At 39.0% G+C, this 24873-nt stretch overlaps 2 protein-coding genes across 2 annotated transcripts; both read left to right on the forward strand.

Annotated features, from left to right (window-relative positions):
- Positions 1–264: 264 nt before the first annotated feature.
- LOC110068683 (histamine H2 receptor-like) lies at positions 265–12989 on the forward strand. Its single transcript, XM_089276358.1, has 4 exons — positions 265–697; positions 7802–7918; positions 10091–10409; positions 11472–12989. Exons 2-4 carry the CDS (start codon positions 7834–7836, stop codon positions 12187–12189), a joined length of 1122 nt encoding a protein of 373 aa, XP_089132484.1. The 5' UTR covers positions 265–697; positions 7802–7833; the 3' UTR covers positions 12190–12989.
- A 2322-nt stretch (positions 12990–15311) lies between these two features.
- LOC110068389 (uncharacterized) lies at positions 15312–24218 on the forward strand. The gene is made up of 3 exons (XM_020775768.2): positions 15312–15386; positions 18724–19103; positions 21288–24218. The coding sequence occupies exons 2-3, from the start codon at positions 18840–18842 to the stop codon at positions 22275–22277; spliced, it is 1254 nt and encodes a 417-aa protein (XP_020631427.2). The 5' UTR covers positions 15312–15386; positions 18724–18839; the 3' UTR covers positions 22278–24218.
- Positions 24219–24873: the final 655 nt, after the last annotated feature.

The following is a 24873-nucleotide window of genomic DNA, read 5'->3' on the forward strand; positions in this document are numbered from 1 at the left end:
TCTTGGCCGAAAATAACTCCAAATAATGGTACAAATTGCAGTATAAACATCCCCTAATCCAAGCCAGTAACATTTGTGGTCCGTAATTATCACTAGATTGCTTCATTATACCACAGGCCGGAAAACTTCAAGCTTTCTCTCATTATGAAGTGCGCAATATGTCAAATTAAATGTTCGATTCAATTCAAAGAGAACCAGATTAAAACGACGCATTGTCCGCTTTTCAAACGCAAAGACAAAATCTTTCAGTTTGGACCAATAACGTGAAGCCCCTGTCTTTAAATTCGGCCGCATAATGAGCTTTATATCTTACTGATAATTAGGACGTTTATCAGAACGGAGCAGCCTCTTGAATGTGAAATTCAATTCTTGTTGTGACATAGAAGATAACGGGTAATAGCTCACGCTTCCAGACCGCGGTGCTTATATCAGAAAACGCGCAGTTGAAGGCGGTATCTCGGAAGCTGCTTCTGTAACTTCTCGTCGAAAATTACTTTGTCCTTGAGGGAAGCGCAAGGCTTGATTCGCAAATCCCCTCGTGTGCTGCAGGTACTTTACCACAGCGGAATATCTCCAAAACAGCGGCCAATAGTAGTGATCATCAACTTTTTGCGAGCGACGGAGTTCCGTTTCTCGTCTGGCACAACCCCGACGCTTTTTTTTTCTGACGTAGGAAATTCATCGAAACTCACCGAAGGTAAGGAAAACATCGTTAATAGTCAGTCATCTAAAGTTATATTTACTCTGTTTAAAACCTATCGTGCAAGGCAAAAACATTAACTTCGATCACGAAATATCGGGTTTATTTATTGTGTTTATTGTTGACACTTTGTAGCGGTCGACTTCACTTGTAGCGGACTATTTCTATCTACACTTATTGGTCACATAGCCACGAAATTCTATTATTAATTTAAGCACTAAAAATGAGTTTCTTCTTAAATATATGTGAACATAATTTTTCGTGATAATAAATTGACTTCGATTAACCAATGGGTACACGCTTAAGAAGGTTTATATTTTGGTCTCGACTCAAACAAAGCTGATATTTGTTGTCGTTGTAGGCCGTATAAACACGTTTATCTGTGTTCAAGCCAAGCCATGTTTTGTGTTAAAAAACACGTTTACAGATCAGCTTTATTAACATTAACGTTTATTCTTCAAAAGTATATACTGATATAGATACCCCCGTTTATATTAGTATCAGGCTTTTGTACAGTGTGCAAGTTCTTTACGGGAATGGGGCATGAGGGGAAAGGGGGTTCCGAGGCGGGAAGGGGGGCACTTGAAGACTCGAAGCGGGGGTATCAACAGCTATATTCAACAACGATATAAATATGGAATGTATTTTTGTTGTTATTTTGTTTTTTGTGTCATGTTCAGAAGTTGTGACTGTAATCGCAAGCCTGCGCGATTTCATTAACAAGAATAGGTTGCGTAATATTCCAGCTTTGGTTCTAGACTGGATTCTAGACAGGCGAGGCTGGGTTCTGAAGGTCTGCATGAGGGCAGATGAAAATACTTTAAAGCAACGATTGACGACAATGTTTCATATTTCCGTCTAAACGTGGAGTTGTCGATCAAGCTACCATGATATTTTAAACTGGCAGATTGTACCAGGCTTTTATCACATAGACAAAAAATAACCGACAACAGAATTGAATAAAAAAAAATTTAGGTCCAAAGTCTTGAGGTTAAAAATGTCTTCACTGCAAAATGATACTGGTCTTTTTCTTGAGTTTGTTGTCTTGCTGAGGCTACCTTGCAAAGGTTCGGGAAAAGGATAGCACGGGCAGGGACAAAAATCCCCCAGGGTCAAATTTCCAGACGTTTCTGAGGGAACTTCCTGATTACGTGTGTTTCTCTGTTCAGACTCCGTTCAGATAGGAATTCAGATGTCCTATGTATTGAGGGTAGTCTACGCACCCGGGCTAAAAGGGGGAGGAAAAAGGGAGGAGCGTTTTTTCCCCAACCGCCACGCCCTCCTCTTTTACATAAAATATGAAAGTTACGTTCTAAAATTTTGACCGATAGTCTCCTGTCACTTAATTCCACCCACAACCTCGCTATTGACTGGTACTGTCCTTATCTCCACGTATCAATTCCCCATACTCTAAGCTCCACATTTCTTCTAAGCCAGAGCTGGGAATTTGATGTCACATCAACATGCACTGCAGGACAGAGTGTTAATCTCAATCTGATGATTTTCTTCACTTACTTGTTTCATGTGATTTTGACAAGACACTGATGTTTTAAGAACAAATGATATGCTTATCACTGTATAGGATTAAGCGTTTAACCCCACACAGATACACCCTATTGATAAGAACGAAATTTTAATGTTCTCACGTACAAGTAATACCTTAATCTACTTATGATAAGGACCATTCTCTCTCCCACCTTAATACCTGGCACACGTGGTAACTTAACACTCAGGGGATTATTCACTTTTATTAAAAACTGATCATTGGATAATGCAATTAAAGAGTTTTCATTGGCTTAATTAGCTGTCATGGTATGCGTACGCATAAGTTTTGGGGCGTTTTTAATTTTTATTCTTAGTAGGTTTCTATATTTTGGAGGCATCTTTTAAAAAACAATCAGTCCAATCGCCCTTGTTGGATATGAGATTGTTGTAGCCAACTCATATCCAACACGCGCTCGTGAAATGATTGCTCTGTGTAGAATATTTAAAAACATCCTACGCAGTTACGTGCTTTATTTATCTAAAACGGAGCAAAGCTTAAGTTTGCCAGGTAGCCTGGTGTTTGCATGGTTTTAAACAGAGTTCAAAATTGCTGCGCAAATATTAAATTACATAAAAGAGCTACTAGGTTTACGTGCTCAAGACTGAATTCCCTCAGATTAGGCACAAAATCATGAAAGAAGTTGGCGGGATCTAAGGCAGTGGTCGCCATAAAAAATCAAATTGATTTTGAAATAATGACGATCTAGGAGAGAATTTGTACCTTGATGTAGGCTTGATGAAATTCTCCCAACTACTACAAGAAGAAATGTAAGAGTCTTAGTAAGGAGATTTCCTAAGTCGAGATTCAGGCTTTTAAAAAAGGTTATTTAAACGGAAGACATATTTCCAGACTACCAAAGCATCGCTCGCGTGAGAACTAAATTTAACTGATCTTCTACGTGCGACCCTGCATAAGCTGAAAATTTACAATCGCTTGATAACCCCGAGGGTTACAGCACTTTGCAGCACTTGATTAATCCTTTAATCTCCAGCAAGAGAGAATAATATGTTTTTGCCTTGTCATAACAAATGTGAACAATCAAATAGGGAAGTCATAAACATAGGCCGTGTAAACACGTTTATCTGTGTTCAAGCCACCCCAAGTTTCGTGTTAAAAAAACATGTTTACAGATCGATATCAGCTTTACAACAGTGACGTTTATTCTTCAAAAGTATATACCGATATTATTTTTAATATTCCCCTGATTACATTAGTATCACGCTATTGTATGTGAAAGTTCCTTACGGGAATGGGGAGGAGGGGAAAGGGGGTTGGGGGACTGGGAGCTCTTAACGGTCGATAAATCCTTCGTAGTGGGAGTATCAACAACTATATTCAACAAGAATGTGAAGATTGAATATATTTTTTTTGTTGTTTATTTTTGTTGTTATTTTGTTTTTTGTGTCATGTTCAGATGTTGCAACTGTAATCGCAAGCCTGCGCGATTTTATTGACAAGAATAGGTTGCGTAATATTCTAGCTTTAGGTTCTAGACTGGGTCCTAGACAGGCTGGGTTCTGAAAGTATGCACGAGGGCAGATTAAAAAAGGCCAAATCTATTTAAAGCAACGATTGACAATGATATTTTAAACTGGTAAATTGTACCTGGCTTTTATCACATAGCGCCTAGAAAACAATTCACAGACAACAGAATTGAATTAAAAATTTTGGTCCAAAGTCTTGAAGTTAGAAAAATGTCTTCACTGCAAAATGATACTGGTCTTTTTTTTTTTTTTGCTTTGTTATTACTCGCTATTGGCTGGTACTGTCCTTACCTCCACGTATCAATTCTTCATACTCTTTGCTCCACATTTCTTCTAAGCCAGAGCTGGGAATTTGATGTCACATCAACATGCACTGCAGGACAGAGTGTTAATCTCAACCTAATGATTTTCTTCACTTACTTGTTTCATGTGATTTTGACAAGACACTGATGTTTTAAGAACAAATTATATGCTTATCACTGCATAGGATTAAGCGTTTAACCCCACACAGATACACCCTATTGATAAGAACGAAATTTTAATGTTCTCACGTACAAGTAATACCTTAATCTACTTATGATAAGGGCCACTCTCTTGGACCTCTTGTCCCACCGTAATACTTGGCACACGTGGTAACTTGGCACGCAGGGGATCACTCACTTTTATTAAAAGCTTTATCATTGGATAATGTATCCCGAGAGTTTTCATTGGCTTAGCCATCTTGGTATATGAGCCATTTTTATCATGCTCTAAAAATATGGTAAGCGTGCATGTAATTTTTTGGAACATTTTATTTTATTTTCTCTAGTTTGGGGACGTTTTCAATAAAACAGTTAGGCGCTAGCTCGCGTTTGTTGGATATGAAACGGTTATAGCCAACCCATATTCAACGCGTGTTCATGGAATGATTTTTTTTTAGAATCAGTTGTTTTGTGTAGAATATTTCACAATATCCTACACAATTACGTGCTTTATTTATCTAAAACGCAGCAAAGCTCAAGCTTGCCAGGTAGTCATGCAGGTGTTGCGCAAAACTGTTGCGCAAATGTTAAATTACATTTGAAAAAATCTTCTAATCCCGCAATGCCCAAGACTGATTTCTCCTCAGATTAGACATAAAATCATGAAAGAGGTTGGTGGGATCTAAGGTAGTGGTCGCGATAAAAATCAAGAAAATCACGACTTAAGAGATTGAGAAAATCTCCCAACTATTACAAGAAAAAATGTGTGAGTCTCAGTAAGGAGATTTTCTAAGTTGAGACAGAGGCTTTTAAATCAAAGTTTATTTAAACGGAAGACGTATTGCCAGACTGTCAAAGCATCGCGTGAGAACTCAATTGATCTTCTACGTGCGACCTCGCGCATAAGCTGAAATTTTAACATCGCTTGATAACCCCGGAGGTTACAGCACTTTTCAGTACTTGATTAATCCTTTAATCTCCAGCAATAGAGAATAATAACTACTAATAACTTTTTGCCTTGTCATGCCAAATGTGAACAATCAAATAAGTAAGTCATAAGTAAGTATTTTTAGCTGAGTGACCCTAAAGTTCAGTCCTCGAAGCTTTTGAAACTTGGCCTCCGAAGGAAAATGCGAGGTTATTGCTTAATAAATGAACAAAATGACAGTCGCTGTGACGAGGCCTTACATGCCATACAGGCAGTACAAAGGATGCGAAATACGAAACTACAACGTACGAAACATCACTGTATGCGATGAAAAAAAAAGTAGGGCTGGAAATAGAAGCTTACCTTAGAATAAGCAAAAGAACAGTGAGCTGGTTTGCAAAGGAGCTTGCAAAGAAATATCGACTAAAAGAGACCATATAATTGCTAAAAGATTCAACATTTCTCCAGAATGTACTTTTAGATTTCTCAACCAACATCCTGACACAGAATCAAGGAACGTAAATGCACTGACATTCTTGTAATACTGTCAGTGCTTGCTTCCTCAAAATACTAGCCAGCGTTCGATCTACCTTGCAGGATTGTAGCCACTATGAGGCAAACCGAGACACTTGCTTCAGTCGTTTTTTCGTTTCTGTATAGTTTCTGTTTTTTAAAGGGGGACAGTAAAAAAACTGCTTAATACCATAGTTAATAACTATTTAAATACCTAGGAAGAGAATTTAAACATGGAAATTGCCTCAGTCATAATTTCTTTCTAGCTACGGTCCTGCCTTGCTCTACAGGATCGTTTTATTCAAGCTCAGTCATATATTTGGTGCCAATTGGCAAGATGAAGTGAACATTAGGAAACTGCCAACGTTCGATAACCAGACAAGACATTGGGGTCCCTACTAAAAAATCAGTTAAGGTTAGGATTGAAAACAGAACATATGCAGTAAGTTTAAAGTCACGGTATTTTGAGTCATTGGTCCTGCACAGAATTACCTTTAAATTGAAGGAAACCTGATAGTAGTTTACTAAGATGGAAAAACATCTGAGATAATAACAAACCATAAAGGAACAAGGATGGTTAAGGATGGAGAAGATTAACACGGATTACAAACGACGAACTTGAAAAATTTAGGCTAAACTTTTCAAGATGCGCAAACCGTGTCGTAGCTCCTTTAAGTGTAGTATTTCGAGAGGCACCTGTTATCACGTATTAGCCCTCGAATGGACAAACAACAAACAGGGTTGTAAATGTTGAGCTACCGAAGTGAAAATATCGATCGCTTATGCACCAGGTAGGGCTAGCGATCGATGACGTGAAAATATTTTTTGTCGAGGTTATGAGACATAAAACAGATACAATCCTGCTACTTTGATCACGCAGTTCAAGTGATTGTTCTCTCAGAGATCATATCAGTCGATTGGCATTTCAGTACAGAATGAATCCATATAAGCTCTTTCAATAGGCATTTTATCGTATACATTATCAATATATATCCGGCTTCTTCTTACTTGCCAAGAATTCAGACCAGAAAAAATTGAAAATTCTATGAAAAAAGCCTGCATCGCTATTTAAATTCAGTGAAGGCCACTCAATTCTATAGAACTGTGGGTATCATATGCCAGCTTTAAAATTTAACAGCCGTGATATAAGCTAATGCGTTATTTCTTGCAACTATTTTAAATTGCAGGTGTAATTTGCCCCCAAAAAAGTTTTGTGGATGAAATGGGTCCTCCACATTGGGTTTATTGTGAGAATGTTTTGAAAAATTTAAGGGTATATGTACACATCGCTTAAATTTCAGGTTTGCACAAAACTGAAATAAAATAATATTATTATTTTTGGGTGCTTGCCGGCTGCTCGGTCTTTGAGAGATTGATGCGTGCCATTTTCCATTTCTTCCCCCATATCTCACGTTCTAAGTGTTTTTCTGTCGTTTAATAATTCTGACTTCTCATCTCGATAAATGTATCGCTAACTATAGGTCAAAACGTGCATGGGATATTTTACCGCTTAATGGATAGCGTTATAATATATTATAATAGCTTTTTTACTCATGAAGAGCCCTATCTGTAATACATGATAAGCAACACAAGAAAAACAGACACTGTTTTGTCCGCGTCACGTTCTGGTTATTTTCAGTTCTGTTTGATTTTATTTCTAATCGCTATATTTTCACGCCAGATAAATTGGTGCGTGTCTCAATCTATTAAAACAAAAAACAACTTTTCAACTTGTAAATGGTACATTTGGTGGTGCCATTGAAATAATTGATTCCCTTCGTACTTCAATCCGTCAGAGAAAGACCGTGCTCTTAGTAAGACGAAATGCCTGTCTGTTCGATTCTTCATTGTACCAAGTGCATTAATTATCCATAAATTATGCACAGTCAGTTCTCATTTAAGTCAACTTTACTTTTTTGGTGTTATTCAAAGAAACCAGCAGGTGGTATTTGCTTTCTTTTGTAAGACCCGACTTCGCCCAAGTATTGACGCTTCGAATCGAATTTTGTGATCAAGGTTGGTGTTTAAATGGGAACACTTGTCACATTTTCAAAAGCGCTTTATATTTTTATCTTCGAAGACAGTTATATGTAAATTGAGGTTCAATTCCTCTCTCTTTTTTTTTTCGGTCTCGTCATATTTGTTAACTCTATTTATTGTCTGTTTTAGACTTTGCAGACGGATCTTCAGAGTTGACAACAATGGCTAAAAACTCTTCGTTACGAAACAGCTCTTTTTTGGACAACAATTCAACTGGATTTCCATCTCCAAACGACACAGGAGAAGGTAAGAATCATGTTTAACATCAATAACGTTGCGACCAAGACAGCTCTGAGAAAAAGAAAACTCAGCCTGGCAGAAATTCATATATTCCCACGACATCATTATTTTAAATGGGTACGTTTACACAGTCAATGTAGTCTGTACTCTCTGTCTGTAAAGGTACAAAAAAACCTTGAAAGAAAAGAGATTAAGCATAAAATTTAAGTTTGAAATGGAAGTCCCAGCCTGATATAATTAACGAGCAATGCAAGTACGGGTCATTGGTGCCAAAATCTGGCCGCATTAACAGAAATGTATATGATTACTCAGCTTTTTTCCAAGCCCAAAAGCTAGAATTTCCATGTTGGCGTAATGCCCGCAAAAACGAGATAGTTCAGTATTATATAGAGGATATCTTGGGGTGGGATTTTGAGCGCACCTGTTTATGTACATGTTCAACTGACATTCAGTGTTCGATGCTGAAGTCAATTTATGGATTTTATGGTCTAGATATATAAAAACGTTCAGTCAAAGATGAAAATGTTTCATTGGCCTTTTCTCGAGCCGTATCTAGGTCAGTAGTCTTCTTTATCGCCTTTCCTGCTCCAGTGCGATCTAGCTAAACTGTTTATTTTTTTTATAAGAATATCGAGGATGATATTTGCAAACTTTTTAGAAATATTTTAAGAATAAACTCGAGGCTGAAATTTTGAAAATAATATAATTTTGTATGTTGAAAATTTGTAAATACAATACAACTATATCTTTTTAACTAAACCGTATAAAATCCTTTGTTTCTCTGAAACGGCAAAACTAGTCAAAAAGCAAGAAAAATAGCACTAGCCATATGTTCCATGCTAATATCATTTCTGCAAGACGTTGTGTCGGTCATGTCAGGTTCTAATACCTGCAGGTTGGCTCCAAAATTACTTTAACACCATTCAAACACCAACTACATTCGAAAACAGAAATGTTATACGCTATGATCTAAGAATATTCACGAGAATATATTCAGCCTCAGCAAAATCGGCAGAAAAATAAGAATCTTCAGTCTTTGCCAATTTTGTGCTACGAAATTATCTGGTTTGTCTTCATTTGTGATAGAATATATTAGTTCATGGAGATCGTTTATGTGTGGCTGGTGTTCAGTGTGAAGATATATATAAAAAAGAATGTATAGCGTGTCGGTGTGAAAAGATCAGGGACGGTTTTCCTTAGGTTAGCATGACCTAATGAATTCAACGGGACTTTCTACTCTGAGAGAACAGGCTCGAATAAACAAGCATGACTTTGGCAAGTGAATTGTGCTGAGTTTATTTTGCACTGTTCAGTTGGACAATAAATATAAAGAGATGAAAATATTTTATTGCCACGGTTTTTTGGGTTTCACCTGCCGACTGACAACCTCTCTGTTATTTTAAAGACTGCATATATGACAACCTTTGTAACTTTTTTATGACAGATTGAATTCAGTCAGAGCGTTTTGAAACTGGCAGTTTACTTAAAAGAAACCATTTTCCGTGTTTCCATCGAGTTATGGAAAGGCGACGGGAACTTTGGGTGAAAAGGGGATTTCCCAAACTTGCACGAGTGTTTCACAGCATGTTCTATAACTCGCGATAGAAACACGGAGAAAATATTTTTTATTTCTTCTTAGAAAACATGTACCCTGCGAGAAATTAAAATAAGGGAAAATCACTTATTTATTTCGATTTTAAAACGTAAACTCTTGTTGCTCGCGCCATCGTCAAGTCGTTAGTTCTGTGTTTTTATCGAGTTTCAGTATAAATCTACAGGCGTTCTATCACAAATGCCGTTCTCTGGTTGGCTGATGTACGCTACTCACTATCTATTCTGTTGTAGATAGTGAGTAGCCTAGCCGAGTGCGTTTGTTAACAAAAAGACGGCCGCTTCTGTGTGTTTTCGACGTGTCTGTGAGGAGGATTTAGAAGAAGTTTTGAACGACAAGTAGATTTATACTAAAACAATGAGATTATTTGCTCTTGATTTCTATGGAGATAGTGGACTCAAGCTGCGCCTTCGTCAACTATCAGGCGACAGAAATCTCGAGCCGGAATCTATTTGTTAAGAAATAGCATTTTCTAACAACAACAACAACAACAACAACAACAACAACAACAACAACAACAACAACGAAAACGGGAATATATCAAATATTATATATTTATATTGCAGATGACGGATTGAACGGTGAAATGCACCAGTATTTTGACCCTGCAGCAGATATTCCTGCAATTGTCCAGGCTCTTTTAATTCTGACTGTCAATGGTTTGGTTTTACTGTTGATGGCAAAGAAAAAATATCTGCGATCGATCACCAATTTGCTGCTGTGTAGCCTGGCCACGTCCGACCTACTTACAGGCCTGGTTGCCGTGCCGATGTTTATCACGTGTAATATTATCCGGCAGTCAGCGGTTTGTGTCGCGGAAGAAGAGATGTCACGCTTCATCTCCGTATCGATCGTGTGCCATCTGATGGCCGTTACTACCGATAGGTAGGTCTCAGGTTGTAATACAAATATATACTTGGACGGTTTGGTATGAGTAGAATCAAAGAGTTGCTGTGCGCGCTGAATATTAATCAAATTTATTATATGGCTGTGTCCCACAAGGATTGGGAACTACCGAATTCACGAATTTGATTGGCTGAAATCGATATTGACCGCGGTCTAGATTTACCCATCTAGACCGACATCTAGACCGGTCAGTCATTTTGCGTTGACAAAGTAGCAAACTAAAATACAGAAATGTTCACCATTTTCTTGTATTTTCTTCTCAATCATTTATGGAAGTGCCAAAAAGCCTGATGACAAAAAAATGTAAAGAGAACGAGCAAATTTCGGCAGGTTTGAGTTAAGCTCATCGCCGTTCGCAAGCAAAATGTCAGCAAACCAGTTACATTAAAAAAATTAAAGTTTTCTTCTTTGCCATATAATAAACATCTTATTAACCGAGCTAAGTCGGTCTGTATGGGAGAATCTTGACCTCGGTCGTGTGTACAGACCTCACTGCGTTCGGTCTGTACTCAACACCTCGGTCAAGATTCTCCCATACAGACCTCCAGCTCGGCTAATAAGAGCTAAATAACATGGCAGACGTCTGTTTTTTTTGCGTTTTCTTCTACTTCAAACTTGTGGAGACAAGGTTCTTTTCGCTACCTGAATTTAAGAATAATTTTTCAGCTAAAAGCCATGTAACAATGAAGGAAATGCTACAGAAAAATCGTCATATGAGTGGAAAATCTAACGTATCCTCGCTATCATACTGCAAAAATACGAATTTGTATACTTCTTCTACACCGATATGTGAAATTCCAAAATTGTAAAGGTAAGGGGAAAATGACAAAACAACCGATGTGAACAATGTTTTGAGATAAAACGTGCAGCCTATGCAATCACCCCATAGCCTGAATTTGCGTTTTGATCAAGCATAAAAAATGTATAGAAACCAGTGAAGGAAACGTTTCTATGACTGAGAGATTTTTCCTTGTTGCTACACTGCAGTTAACGACCATGCACACGTACTTTTCACCCTAACTCTATAACTCTTTATTTCAGATACCTAGCCATCATTCATCCTCTCCACTATTCATCACTTGTGACAAAATCCAGGTGCATTCTGGTCATTGTGCTTATTTGGTTACTGTCAGCGGTTGCATCATTGGTGCAGTTGACCTGGCTCGTTCCAGTCTCCCAAGACCCGCACGATCCTGACTTCTCAGCCGACTTCATGAAGAAAGAGTTTATTTACGATATCATCTTTCTGACCTTGTTTTTCTTCCTCCCTGTTGCATTCATGTTTTACACCTACGTGAGGATCACCTTTGCAATCGCTCGACAGAGTCGCAATATTCGACTGCAGAACATCTCTGTGCCACATTCGGGAAGAATCAGAGGTCGGCATGAATGGAAAGCTGTAGGCATCTTTGCCGCCATGATGCTGGTGTACATCATTTGCTGGCTGCCATACGCTGGACTTCGGAGGTTCGATCTTAATAAGCTGCCGATAACTTTAATTTATGTCATCCTTTATTTGAGGTATCTTGCATCATTACTGAACCCGTGCATGTACATCTTTGGCAAACAAGACTTCCGCAAAGCCATCTTCGAAAACATACCTGTACGTCCACTAGCACTGGAACTTAGTTTTACGTCGACTTCAAAGTCCGCCATTTTGAAGGCAACTTTAGCAACACCTGGTGGGAAAGTCCGCATGAAGTCCTTTGCCAGAGTTGGCAGCAGGAAAATAAGAAACAATTGTAGGACAGTAGCTTGAGTTGGTAAATATCTTGTGAGCCGATAGCCTAGCAATCGTTAATAAGCGTTTTTTTAAATAAAATAACTGAGATACTACGCGCGCTCTCATTGGTCGATAGGTGTGTTTAGATGAGAGTATATAAACACTGCTGTGACGTTTTAGATTCGCGTGTATTTTTGAGAAATATTTTGTAAAAGCAACAAAGCAATAAAGCAGTTAAGTGTTTACATAGCCTCATCTAAACACGAGGGGGATTGTCAGAATTCTCAACAATTACGCAAACCCTCGACGATGACTGTCTCGAATTCTCCGAACTCCCCCCCCCCCCCCCCTTGTGTTTAGAGGAGGCTATTTAAAGATGGAAAAAGTGCTCTGTTGCCGTACGATGCTTAAAAACAGCAATTATATGTTACCAATTTTCTCATAGGTTGCATCATGAGACTATGATCTAGTCTCTAGGTTAAATACAGTGATCGATAGCTCTGAGGAAGAGTGGCGGCCAGCGCAGAATGCGAAATGGCTAAGGGATTTAACTATGGAGACAACTTGTAGTATCTCTCAGGTTTTCTGGTCAATTTTTCTCTCCCATTTGATTTACTTGATCAGCGTTTATTTTCTCCTTGAGATATCAGTATATAAACATGAGAATACAGAGATTGATCACCAAGTGAAGGATGAATACATGTACTTTTGATAGTCAAATTTACTAACATAGGTAAGATTCATTTGTATATATATAGAGCGTTACCCACAGAGTCCTTGAAGAAAAGTTGTATAAAAGGTGCCGTACTTAGAATTAAAGTTAACCATTGTGGTAATATCTCTCTTGAATTTATGCCAGAATATAATAACTGGAGTCCTTTATCAAAACGCGTTTGAAGCCAATACCTCGTGGTTTGCCTGGTGGAGCTGAAACCCCCACCCTTCCTTCCCTCTCTCTTGTCAGAGGCACCCTACGACACTTTTCTCTCAAATGCTTTAAAACGCTGTTTCAGGCTACTTCAGTGTCTTGAGTGCTTTTAAAGCTCTGTAACTTGATGTTAATTGTAGGCCGCGCTATAAAATTCTAATATTAATTGTTCAGTCTTTCTGGGGTAGATTGAGTCGTCTCGAATTTATCTTGGTCCTCTTCCCGAAAAACCTTTATAAGTTAGCAGCTGTTGTCTTTCGGAAAATCGTTGTTGGATTTTTGTCGGTATTTTTCGGTACCCAAACGACATATTTATCCATCTGAAAACAATAGGCGCTATAGTTTTCATACCGACGAAAGTTCGTGGTGACACTTCACTTTACCCACATAAAAGTGGAGGGGATAAAGGGTCTTTAAATTGTAGGCTTCATTTCGTGTTCGATACATACTGAAGCTATCAAAGTAGCCTATAGATTACGCAGGCGCAATTCGACGTAATTCTCGCCATGTGAGCGTATACGGTTTACCGCCATTATTGGAGCTGGCCATGATAACTTATAAGCAAAGCAGTAGCTCAGTTTTCTTTGCTGGCTTTTCAGTTGTACACAGTTTATAGCGAACAAATTCTTTTTGTTTCAGCGAATCATTCAGACCCTCAGACGTTGTCGCCGAGATGTTTCAGTTTTGTGAATTAAATGTGTGTGTGTTAAGTTCTTGAATGAAAACAAGTTATTTGTCAAGAGTAGTTGGCCACTACACGAATATATAACTACCGAAATGATCCGTTGGGTGGCTCTATCTTGTTTGTCTTACCTTGTAGAGTTGCAAAGAGATGAAATAAAATGTGTAGATCACTATTTGACTGAAATTTAGAAGTTTGGTTTCGCTCGCAATTTCTCATTAAACGTTTAATCATTTCATTGAGATGTGGAGTTCATAAACAATTTTTTTTAGAAGTGATCAACTTCTAGTTTCTCCTCACAGCTTGATATATTTTCAAGCAACTATGTGGTGAGAATACAGACTATATATCATCACTATAGGAGACACTTCTGTTGTTCTACCACCAAGCTCACAGAATTTGCATTAATTAAAGAGAGTGTTTTGTAAACAATATTTCCAACATGTACGGAATTTCAAGGCGTTTACTCCTAGAAAGACTGACAACCAAGCGCAATATTGATAATTACAGTATAAGCTGTAAAAGATCTTGATTACGTTTTTTCCTTTGGCTTCTTGGAGCCGTTCTTTTCTTTTAATTAATGTACTATCAAATGCAGATTTTTGTTACCCATTTTGTTTACTTAATTTGACATCGAACTGTTTTGCCAACACTGAACTATGGCCTTTTGTCGTAGACTGAATCGTAGAACCATTCTAGCCAACCCAATATTGCTGCATTTGAGTTGAAGCTGTGGTTGCTTGCTGGCATTCTTCGCATTCCGGCGCCGATTTCTCTTTTCGTCTTAGCTGAAACGTTACTTAAATCCCCCCCCCCCCCCGGGAGGGGGGTGGGTGTGGAATCCCATATAAAATGTACGCGGTCACGGGGATGCTCGCCGTACGTTTTAGGTTTTGGTAACTAGCCAGTTAGGGTGTTAGCTTCAAAAGGTGCGCATCGCAAGCTTTTGCGGTACCTTTTAGGGTACTGACAGAGCTGAAAAAATATGAGACGTGTTGTTTTACAATTGGTACCTCTTAAAGGTGAAAAAATTTCAAGCCACGCTCACAAAACAAGATTTTGGTACATTGTACCTGTTAGAGGTTCTTTTCAAAATTTCTGACGAGCACCCCAGTCCTTTTCATATGAGAGCCCTTCCGCGATCGTTCAGTAAATCCTCAAAATACTGAACATTAGCTGCCGTAACTTTACCCGATTAGTGCGTATTGTTTATTGGAGGCACTTGAATGATATTGTTATCGCTTAACTAATAAATAGGGCTCTATTTAGCCATGTTTCAACTATGGATCTTTGTCAGTCGTTATGTAAGTGACAGATGAAGATAAATTGAATAGTTTTTGCATAGAAAAAGAAACAAGCAGTCAAGGATATATGAGCGTTTACTAATTTTCCAGGCCATGAATTTCCGGGTGACATCTTTGATATTTGCATATCAAGTCAGTGTAGCAGTAGCGTGTTAAAAATGACACATGCTAAAGCCTTTGTTTTTTTATAATTCTCGGGTCAAATATTTCTTTCGTTTGGTCCATTAATATTTTCTTCTCTTATTTAGCCTTGGGTGATCTTGGCACCATCTCGAATAATTTCTGGTTTTTGGAGCTAATCCTTCAAAAAGGAGCAAAGGTAAGGATTTCAACATCGAATTAAGACAATCAAGGAATGGTTGTTGAGACTGAAACTCAGCCAAGATGTACTATATATTTCGCATTTATATCTGTCGCACGAGAAACTGTCTGATTCCCATATATAAGTCTTCATACATAGTTTGAAATGTCGTAATGCAGTTTACTAGCTGCTTTTCTGTCGAATATATGTTCTCTAAACAGACCTCATTCAGTGACACGCGCTTGACTGATCGGGATTTCCCCCTCGTGCCAGTTGACAGGCTTAATTAGCAAGCGAAAGCCAACTTTTTAACTAAAAAGAACACGTAGATTTCAGCAAAATTTCTTATGAGAAGCCACAAAAAGGGAAAAGGTATAGAATGAGGATTAGGCTTAATGTAGTATTAGGCCGCTAGGTTGCAAACCATACCACCAGTTGTAAAACGTTCCTCCTCTGGCTTGCTTTGGGGTGAAATTTGAGACGAACATTGGGACCTTAACTTTACACTCCAAGGGACTGTCCAAAGCCGTTTTATAATTTATTATGGATAAATAACTTGTCTGGATGAATTTTGTGGTTTTATTTCAGTTCACTGAAGATGAGTTATTGCTCATTAATCCTGAAAGTTCCGCAAACAGGGAATACAAAAAGTTAAAGAGAGTTCGCAAGGGGTCAGTCGTATTAAGGCTGGGTTCCACTGGACAGTCAGTTCAGTACGCCAAAAGATTATGATCTACCATGCTGGTTGTGTTTCAAAAATTGCTTGTGCCGTCGAAACGTTGTTGTTATTCGTAAACTTGGTCCAAATACCAGGGGTGACAGTTATCGACATTTGGAGTTCTCGTAAATTTACAGAGGAGTAGATTATGAAAAAAAAAAATTACTATCAAATCTATCCCAACAGACGCGCGATAAAACCTAGAAACTAAATGCACGAGTCGTCTGTGACATATAGCTTATCTGCACGGACGTCAAAGTTTTAGATTTTAAGGTTTTGAATTATGATAATTTTATTTTACTTTTATTAGTGTCTCAGTGCTGGTAACGCACTATACTGGCTAGAATGTAATGACACTTAAAAACATGTTCTAAGTTCTTGTCTTATCTTAAAGATCGTCTATCAAGCGAGAGCAGAAGTTAAGGGACTGAGATTTTCTCTAACTAACGTGAAATATTGTAAGCTTGCTTCAAACAAAACTAGCTTCTCAGGTTCAGCTCACTGAGTGGTGTTGACGGTACCAGCATTTCAGCGGTTTTTCCCACGCACTAAAAATACACGTTAATTCAGTGTATCAAACGATGCCGAAAAGTGATCCCCATCTCTGCCGCGGTGCAAGATATACTATTACATGGGTAAGTGGCGAGCTGGCTTAACTAACGGGGCGAATAATTCGATTTATTGTAACTCTGACTATAAGCTCGTGAACAAGTAAATTACGAAGAGACGAAACAAGCACTCTTCGAAATAACTACTTAGGCACGTTAGTGGTTTATTTGGGACAAGTGCGTCTACACCTGCAGCGGCGGATATTATATCAATTGCTTGAATTTGTTTCCTTTCATTGCCAGCGAAAGCAATCAGCTGAAGGAACTCTATTGCCCTACTTTTACCGAGAATTCAAAGCATTAATGTGATAACTTAGGCAGAGATCAACAGCATCGTCGCTATATATTTTTTCCCTTTGCAATATTTTGAGCAATTCTTTTGACAAGTCTTCGTCAGACGGACGCCTAATTTTATTGTACATATGAACATAACTATAAGATTTCGAAGTGGTTTCGAACTCTTGTGAATTATTAATTACCTGCAATATTTAGTCTAGCAAGGATATGTAAACTGCCTTTTACGCGCTTTATTGCACTTATAGTTTGCAGAAAATATTTTCTGCTTCGGATTTACGCGGGGAATCTCTTGAGACGTCCGGTCAAATTACTCCGTCTTTTTAAATACAGTTGCTATGTTTTTCTACGAATGGCTTTCAACTGATTTATGCATCTCGTTATCTAAAAGCTTCGTATTGATGCATCCACAGAACGGTTCGTTATTGTTTGCCACCTCAATAGAAGTTCGCGCAGTGAGTCGCACATGGAAACGTTCCGTACGTTTGAATAACACTGAATAAATTGTGATCAGTTAAGAATATTAATGACATACGCCAATTCCGGGCCCTGGTCGGCATCATGTTATACTTTATAAACATCGAAAATTTTACAAATGACAGTTATCGGGACTTGTATTCTGTAGAGAAACTCTTTGGCAATATTTAGCGCATTCTAGTTGCTTTATTTTTCGCGGACTTGATTCAATCCCAGACATAACAATACCGGGAAAATACATACATTTTTTTTTTTAACAAATAGTACTGAACTTCAGCGTGTTCATTCCGAAAATTGGCATTAAATCAGAAACTGTTTAACATTTGCTGCAGGTGGAATATTTACCCCTTCGGCTTGTGACATGAGGTACCTGGCACGCGGTATGAAGAGTCCGTTATCCATTGGGTGATCAATGAATGTACATTATTCAATGAGTTTACTAAAAATATGTATTTGTATTTTCCTCTATTTTTAATCTTAATTTCAATCCGAAGGATGTAGAGAATGTCTAAGACCTGCGGCAACAATATTCTTTAAGACGGGTTTTTGGAAGAGGTATTAATCAACCAAGCCTGGTCAAGCTCGCTCGAGATTTTAGAGGCGCCAAGGCAGGACACTTTCTGGCTTCCCGCCTGTAACATCTGCGCTGTTACCGCGCGCTTATTTATTCTGGCTAACTGGTCGAGATTAAAATTTATAACGACGCAGTTTCTAAAGCGTGCTTGTAAAAACACGAGTGGGCTGTGAAGGCGTGGTGGCCTCATGGTTACTGTGCTCGTCTCCGGATAATGCAAGCGGTCCGGAATAGAAATACTTCTAGTTGCTTCATGCTACGGAAACCGGGGATAAGCGCTGGCCTGCTGGGCCACTTGACTCGTATACAGAATTTACACGGAGGTAAGGAGATACTACGCGTGCTCTCATTGGTTGATAGGTGTGTTTAGATCAGAGTGTGTAAACACGGTTGTGACGTTTTAGATTCGTGCGTATCGTTGAGAAACATTTTATAAAAGCAATAAAGCACTTTTTTCGTGTTTATATAGCCTCATCTAAACTCGCGGGGTGTTGGGTCAGTTCTCGAAATCTATACAAACACTCGACTACGTTTCGGGTTTGCATAATTGTCTCAAATTCTCCGAACCCGTAGTGTTTACAAAGTCTATGTAAACACGGAAAAGGTACTCTGTTGCTTAACTATAGACCACTCAGTCGAGATAGGCCTAACCATAGCTCATGCTGGAACTTAACTTTCTTACAGCAAGTGCTTGAATGGAAGTCGTGGTGCGCAGGCCCGAGTGACTTGGGACTATGGACGTAACGCCAGATTGTAATGTCGGCAATTTATGCCAATTACAACCTTGACATGCAAAGAACATGACAGCCATCAACAATAACAACTTAGTTACACTAAGCAGCCTTTTAGCCAAAGATGTCCCTCAGGCGTACATTCTGCCTGAGCGGCCCTCGACTTTCAACCAGAAAGCAAGTTTCGTGAACGACAAGAAATACATCATTCATGATTACTCTTCGAACATCACCGCTGACCACAGATACTTAAAGGCGATGAGAGCTTGTCCTGTGGCAGGCAATGAGCTTCCTATCCTACTGACACGTGCTGTGAATCCCCGTATAAGAGAAGTAAGAAAAACACTAGATTATAAAACAAAAGTAGCAGTTGGGGAAAAGGAAGCGACTTAGCTTGTGAACCAGGGCGCGTTGCATGATGGGCACAGATGTGAGGAGGTTTGGGTTCTAACCCTGGCCAGTTTCAATAAGTGGAACTAATTTTCACATTTACGAGTCTTACACGAAGGTTACTCGACACTTGGCCATCTATCTATATGACAGAAATTTATTGTACGGACACCGGGAGTCGAACCTGGGAAATTTGATTCAGGATACATTCACTTACACACTACACGACCGGAGCGCTGGCTGAAAGTACCCGAATTGTTTAACTCAGCTGGTTTCATCAGGAGCTCATCACCCGGAGCCTCCATATGTACTATAACGTAGAGTCAACCCTTTCGATTCCCGTATCATTCTATTTCTAGAACTGTAATTAGCGTAAGGGTCTCTTGGTTTCCCACGAAATATCTCGTTTATGCAGATAGAAAATGCAAAATAGAGCGTAAGAAGGAGATCTCAGTCTATGTTGTAACAAGGAATGGTCTTAGCTCAGGTATCATTGGTTATTGAAAAGGGGTCGTGTGAACTCCTACAATGCTCTTTGTAAAAATAGAAAGATACGGGAAAGGGTTGCCTCACAGGGTTAGTATAGGAGATGGAGGCTCTGGGTAATGGGCTCCTGGTTTCATACATTGTTACTTTATATAACAAGTCAAGAAATGTCTACCAGGTCTCACTCAGCTCTCACTCATTGTTAACAAAGATTTTCCTTAGGGGTAAGGGTTTTTGAAGAACGCGCTGTACACGTACACTTCCTCCTCCCTCTTGTGACTAAAAAGGCCATGGGCCAGTAACAGGTAACTAGGTAATGCCTTAGTATCCCAACACAGCTATTAGCCACAAACATAACATTGAAGCAGGGCTGATTACTACGTAGAGAGTTTAACGGGACAGTGACATAGAGTCTAGGTCATTACCATGCGCCAGTAGACAATTGGTCCTCAATCCAGTTGTGCTGTGTTCTGATGCTACACAGTGCTGACGAGACTTAACCAGCTCGAAACAGCTGTCCACGGTTACAATTTTTGGCTTTCTTTTTGGGCTCTATTAGTAACCAGCCTTACTTCAATGTTATGTTTCTATTTTTGGCCAATCAGATCTTTTACGGATCTTGCGTGTACCAACGGCGTTTTGGTTTGCGGTCCTTTGCATCGTTGTAGCCTACGTGTAGCCGTACCCACTCCCCCCCCCCCCTCCTCCGAGGAGAGAGTGGGTACGGCTACACGTAGGCAAGCATCGTTGTTTTAGCCAGCAACACTCGTTTTTCGGCATTCTTGGGCCCCTTTGCAAATTGAAAGGGTTCGTACTTGGAGCAATTAAACAGATGTTTCTGTCCTTTGAAAGAAACGAATAGCTTACTCGTGTAAAATAACGTAACGTGGCGAGACAGAATCGTCTAATTGACCAAAGAGCAAAATGAAAGAAATGAATCGGTGGGACAGAACCGCTGGCTAAATAAAAGCATGAACAGGCGTGACAAAATCGCCCGAGAGAGCTTGATCTATCTCTAAAGCCTGGTTTTCACGAGCGACGCAAGCTGAAGCGCAAGCACAAACGTAAGCAATCAAGTAAAAACGAAATTCGACGCAAACACAAGCACCAGCAAAATCATCCGAACCTTCCGCCATTTTAAAAACTTTTTAGGCGCGAGATAATTCTGATCCAGTGTTTTCATTGGCCAAACATAACCACTTGTGGTAAATATCCTTCTACTTGTGTTATGCCTAGGCGGTATTTCGTTTTCACTTGTTGCAGCGTAAACGCAAGCATAAGCGTAAGAACAAGAAAAAGGAATTTTTTCTGATCCTTGTGCTTGTGTTTGCGCTTGTGCTTATGCCTGCGTCAAGGCCGTTTTCACGGTGAAATAAGAATTATTGTGTTTGCGCTTGCGCTTGAGTCGCTAGTGGAAACCAGGCTTAATTTAATGTAATCAATGATAGAGCAGTATTGATAGAGTGTCGTGAAACCAAAACCAAACCAATTACTTACTTATTATGCTACTCAACAAATCTCAAACCATAGGAAAACCAAAACCTTGCATGCCTGAAATTCACCCTAAAATACTGTTGTTGTCTTATTTATTTAGTTATTCCTTATCGACTTCATGTTTTTTTTTTTTTTTTTTGGTTTCAGCATTGGTCTGAATGGCTTCCTTTCCTCCCTAAACCTGATATCAGAATCTTTGACAAAGAGGACACTAAAACTCGTCCTATGATTGTGAACTTTCCTTTTCAAAGTTTTTCCGCCGATAAACATGCCGTCGATCCCGACATCCACTACGAGCTCAGTTCCAAGACCAGAATCCCCGAGATGGGGGCACCGTGCCCTCGGTACATGTCACGTGACAACTACACTCTTCCATGCATGATCAAAACTACCCAAGGGGTAGGGGGTAGAGGCGTGTTTCTCGCTCGAAACAAAGATGAAGCTCAGAACGCTTTTCGTGAACTTAAAACCAATTTCCATTGCCAGGAACCCGTAATCACTGAAGTCATTCAACACATTAAAGGATTTCTCAACGTTCAACTCTACCTTTTTCAAAATGGCGACTTTCATTGGCTGGGAGTGAGACGAAAAACGGATACGGCGTTTCGCGAGGTTCACCAAGCTCCTACACCGGATGTGGACTGGAACGAGCAGAAGCAATTGAGAAAGGTAGCATGGGATGTTGCTTTACCAGTGATGAGCTATCTTCACAAACATGGCTACTTTGGGTTTACAGGCGTTGAAATACTGATCAACAACAAGGGGAAGTTTCTCATTGATGTTAACCTCAAGACCTCGGATTCCACGTATTTGTTACTTCTGGCTCCTCATTTAGCGGCGTTTCTAAACTTTCCCGTTTCCATTGTAGCGGATATTCGTCCGACAAACATTAAACAGTTGCTTGAAGAAATACATAAGGTAAACTGTGAAAAGGATGGTAGAGTAATCGTGTTGTCAGGTGATGAAGAGCGTGGCGATAAACCATTGAAAGCATGCGTGGTTGTATTCGCCAAGGACGTGGAAACAGCTTTTCTCTTACATCGAGAGTTAATCAACTCGTGTGCATTGATATGCAATGGCATCGGTGATCACAACAGCAAAAATCCAAACAGAATGGTGGTGCTAAATAAGACATGAAAGCACTCTTATGAAAATCGCCGCAAGCAACTTGTTCCTAAGATTCACGATCAGTTTAGCAGGACAACAGTTCAGAAAAATAATACCTCGTTTTGTCAGAAGTTAGCATGAGGCCCTGTTAAGGCGGGGAAGGGGGTGGGGGTACAGAAGGGGTGTTTGGGTATCTCACAACCACTTAATTAAAATATCCCGTATCCCTTTAATTCCAATTGCAAAAACTAACCATTTTCTACTCGATATCCCGTCTTATCTGATTTTAATGTCCCATATATCATTAAATTCCCCCCAAGACCCCAAAAATCCTACATCTTGTTAATTTTTTACCTAGATATATCGTATCCTTGGCACCCCTAATAAGGCCTCAGAATCTGGTACAATCAAAGAACTTCGTCTTGCTTCTTCAATTTGCCACTTTCTAGTCAATTGGTGATCGTTATCCCTAAGTAAACAGCTGCATCTCTGTATGACCCGTATAAAGGAACATCATCTCAATCGTTTCCGGACAATTAGGTGACCAGTATGAGTCCAATATTGTTTTCCTGCCTTCATCAACAAGCTGAGTTGTGAAAGAGCCATTGAATTCACTGGATCTAAATAGATGCGGCTAGTTTTTTTCCGACGCTGTATCGATATATTTCAGTAAGACTACAATCTTTTATAATCAGGTCTACGGTAAATGTTGATTTGTCTACTTTCGACTTGAAATGGCGATGTGAAGAAATCGATCAACTGTGAATCCCCAAGTAAGTAAAGATCTAAGCTAAATTAATTACAATGATAAGGTGTTTGGAAAGTCTCATTTAAAGAGGCGAAGCGTATTGTGTGGAAAGTGTCTCGCCGTATCACCAAGAAAAAGCAAAATAACGAAACCTTCGTTAACATAAAGATCTAGATGGGGTTTTCACTCATGGCCGAGCGTTTAAACCCACTTCGAAGAGAGAGAGAAAAACAATTAAGTTCACAAAATCAAAATTCTACGTTAATTGGCGTGCTCCCATAACCAAAACAAATTAGTTTTTTTTTGTTAGAATTTCCACTTCTTTTATAATATTAAGTGCAATTTCCATAAAATATGGACAACAAATTTGTCTTGTTAGTCTGCCTTAGAGCATGTCATCTTGTACTACGGGCAAAATTATTCCCTTAAGAAAAAGTCTTTCTCGCATGAGTTTACTCAGAAAGAATGCACACTTTTGTTCTTTTTTCTTTCATTATTAAACAAGCTATGGAACCACAAAATCTTTTAATCAAGGTCTTGTCTTAATTGGTTTGGATTCTATGGGTATTTTGACAGTTGAATCGATTCCAGAAATTTACAGTTCTTGTCTGTAATATATTTGTTCCAGCCACGCCCATGGGCCCGTAACATGCATTTAAACTAGAATTCGTTTGGCTTGATTCATTTGCTCCAATATAATAATTGATCAAGTTTTCCGTTTTGTTTTTGGGTACGTGTTGATTATGAATAGGTTTTAATGAGCCAAGAACCGGTGAATCGGAAATGACTAGAGACGTTTTGCTAAAGGGTTTCCTGTCAGCTTATGAAATGGTTCAGTCCGACACGAAATCATCCGTTGAGAAAAACACACAAAAGAAACACGTAAATTTGTCTGTTAGCATAGCCTACTTCAGATTAAAAAAAAAGCGATTTAATTTTCCATTATTTACATTTGTTTCCTTGCTCCGAGTTTTTATGTCAGCAAAGCCATTTTCAGGAGACCCTTTCTATGAATATTTGGAGAATTCAATTAAACATATGATTATTTCCCAGGCCTTCAACACAGTCCTTAATGTCCTTAATATATATAAATATATACATATATTAATGTCCTTAATATATATAAAACTTTTCATTCCTTGTCTGTTGAGATAAAGTTAGAATGTAAAATGTAATGTCAGATGGCAAACTGTTCTATGAAGAAAAGAAGAATTGTGATTGGCTCCCTTTGTGGTCTGAAATTTACAATACAGATTGCCAGAAGTTGAATAGATTCGGTTTAGTACAGTTATGTTTTGCTTTGTGGTTTGGTGATCGAGTTAGTCGTTTTGTCTACCTTGCCACTACGCCAAAAAACCTAGAAATTGATAACTAAAGAAAAACTTCACTGCCTGCTTTTTGATGTATCTTGGCATGCCATAACTATAATGCCGATTCTCGTTCCGCCATTTTTGACAATTAATGTGCTAATAACAAAGCCTGATATTGTCATCCGCTTTCGATCAAAGAAGCCCGAAACGTCTGACGTCTTTAATGTTCTATTGGGATCTAACGCTTTCTCGAGGAGTGTTAATGGCTGATCAATATTTAATGCGCCATGCTGTTTTACAATTAGTCATAGCACTTTTCAATTGTCTAATTTCAAATTGGAGATAACGAACTGCACGAAACTGCAAAAATCTGCTCGCACGCTTGCGAAGCCCTTAGCGCTCGAGACACTGAGGAAACTAGTCTTGTGGGTTTTATTGCGTTTTTTGTTTCGGTATATTTTTCCACAAAATTTTCAGGAGGCCACTCTTAAAGACATCATAGGTGGTCTTGCATCCATGAAAAATTAAAAAGGTTCGATCAAGGAAGCTTTACTTGGAAACGTCCGCA

Source organism: Orbicella faveolata, unplaced genomic scaffold (genome assembly GCF_042242905.1).
Source record: "Orbicella faveolata isolate gen_17 unplaced genomic scaffold, um_ofav_v1 contig_4, whole genome shotgun sequence".
NCBI classification, from domain to species: domain Eukaryota; kingdom Metazoa; phylum Cnidaria; class Anthozoa; order Scleractinia; family Merulinidae; genus Orbicella; species Orbicella faveolata.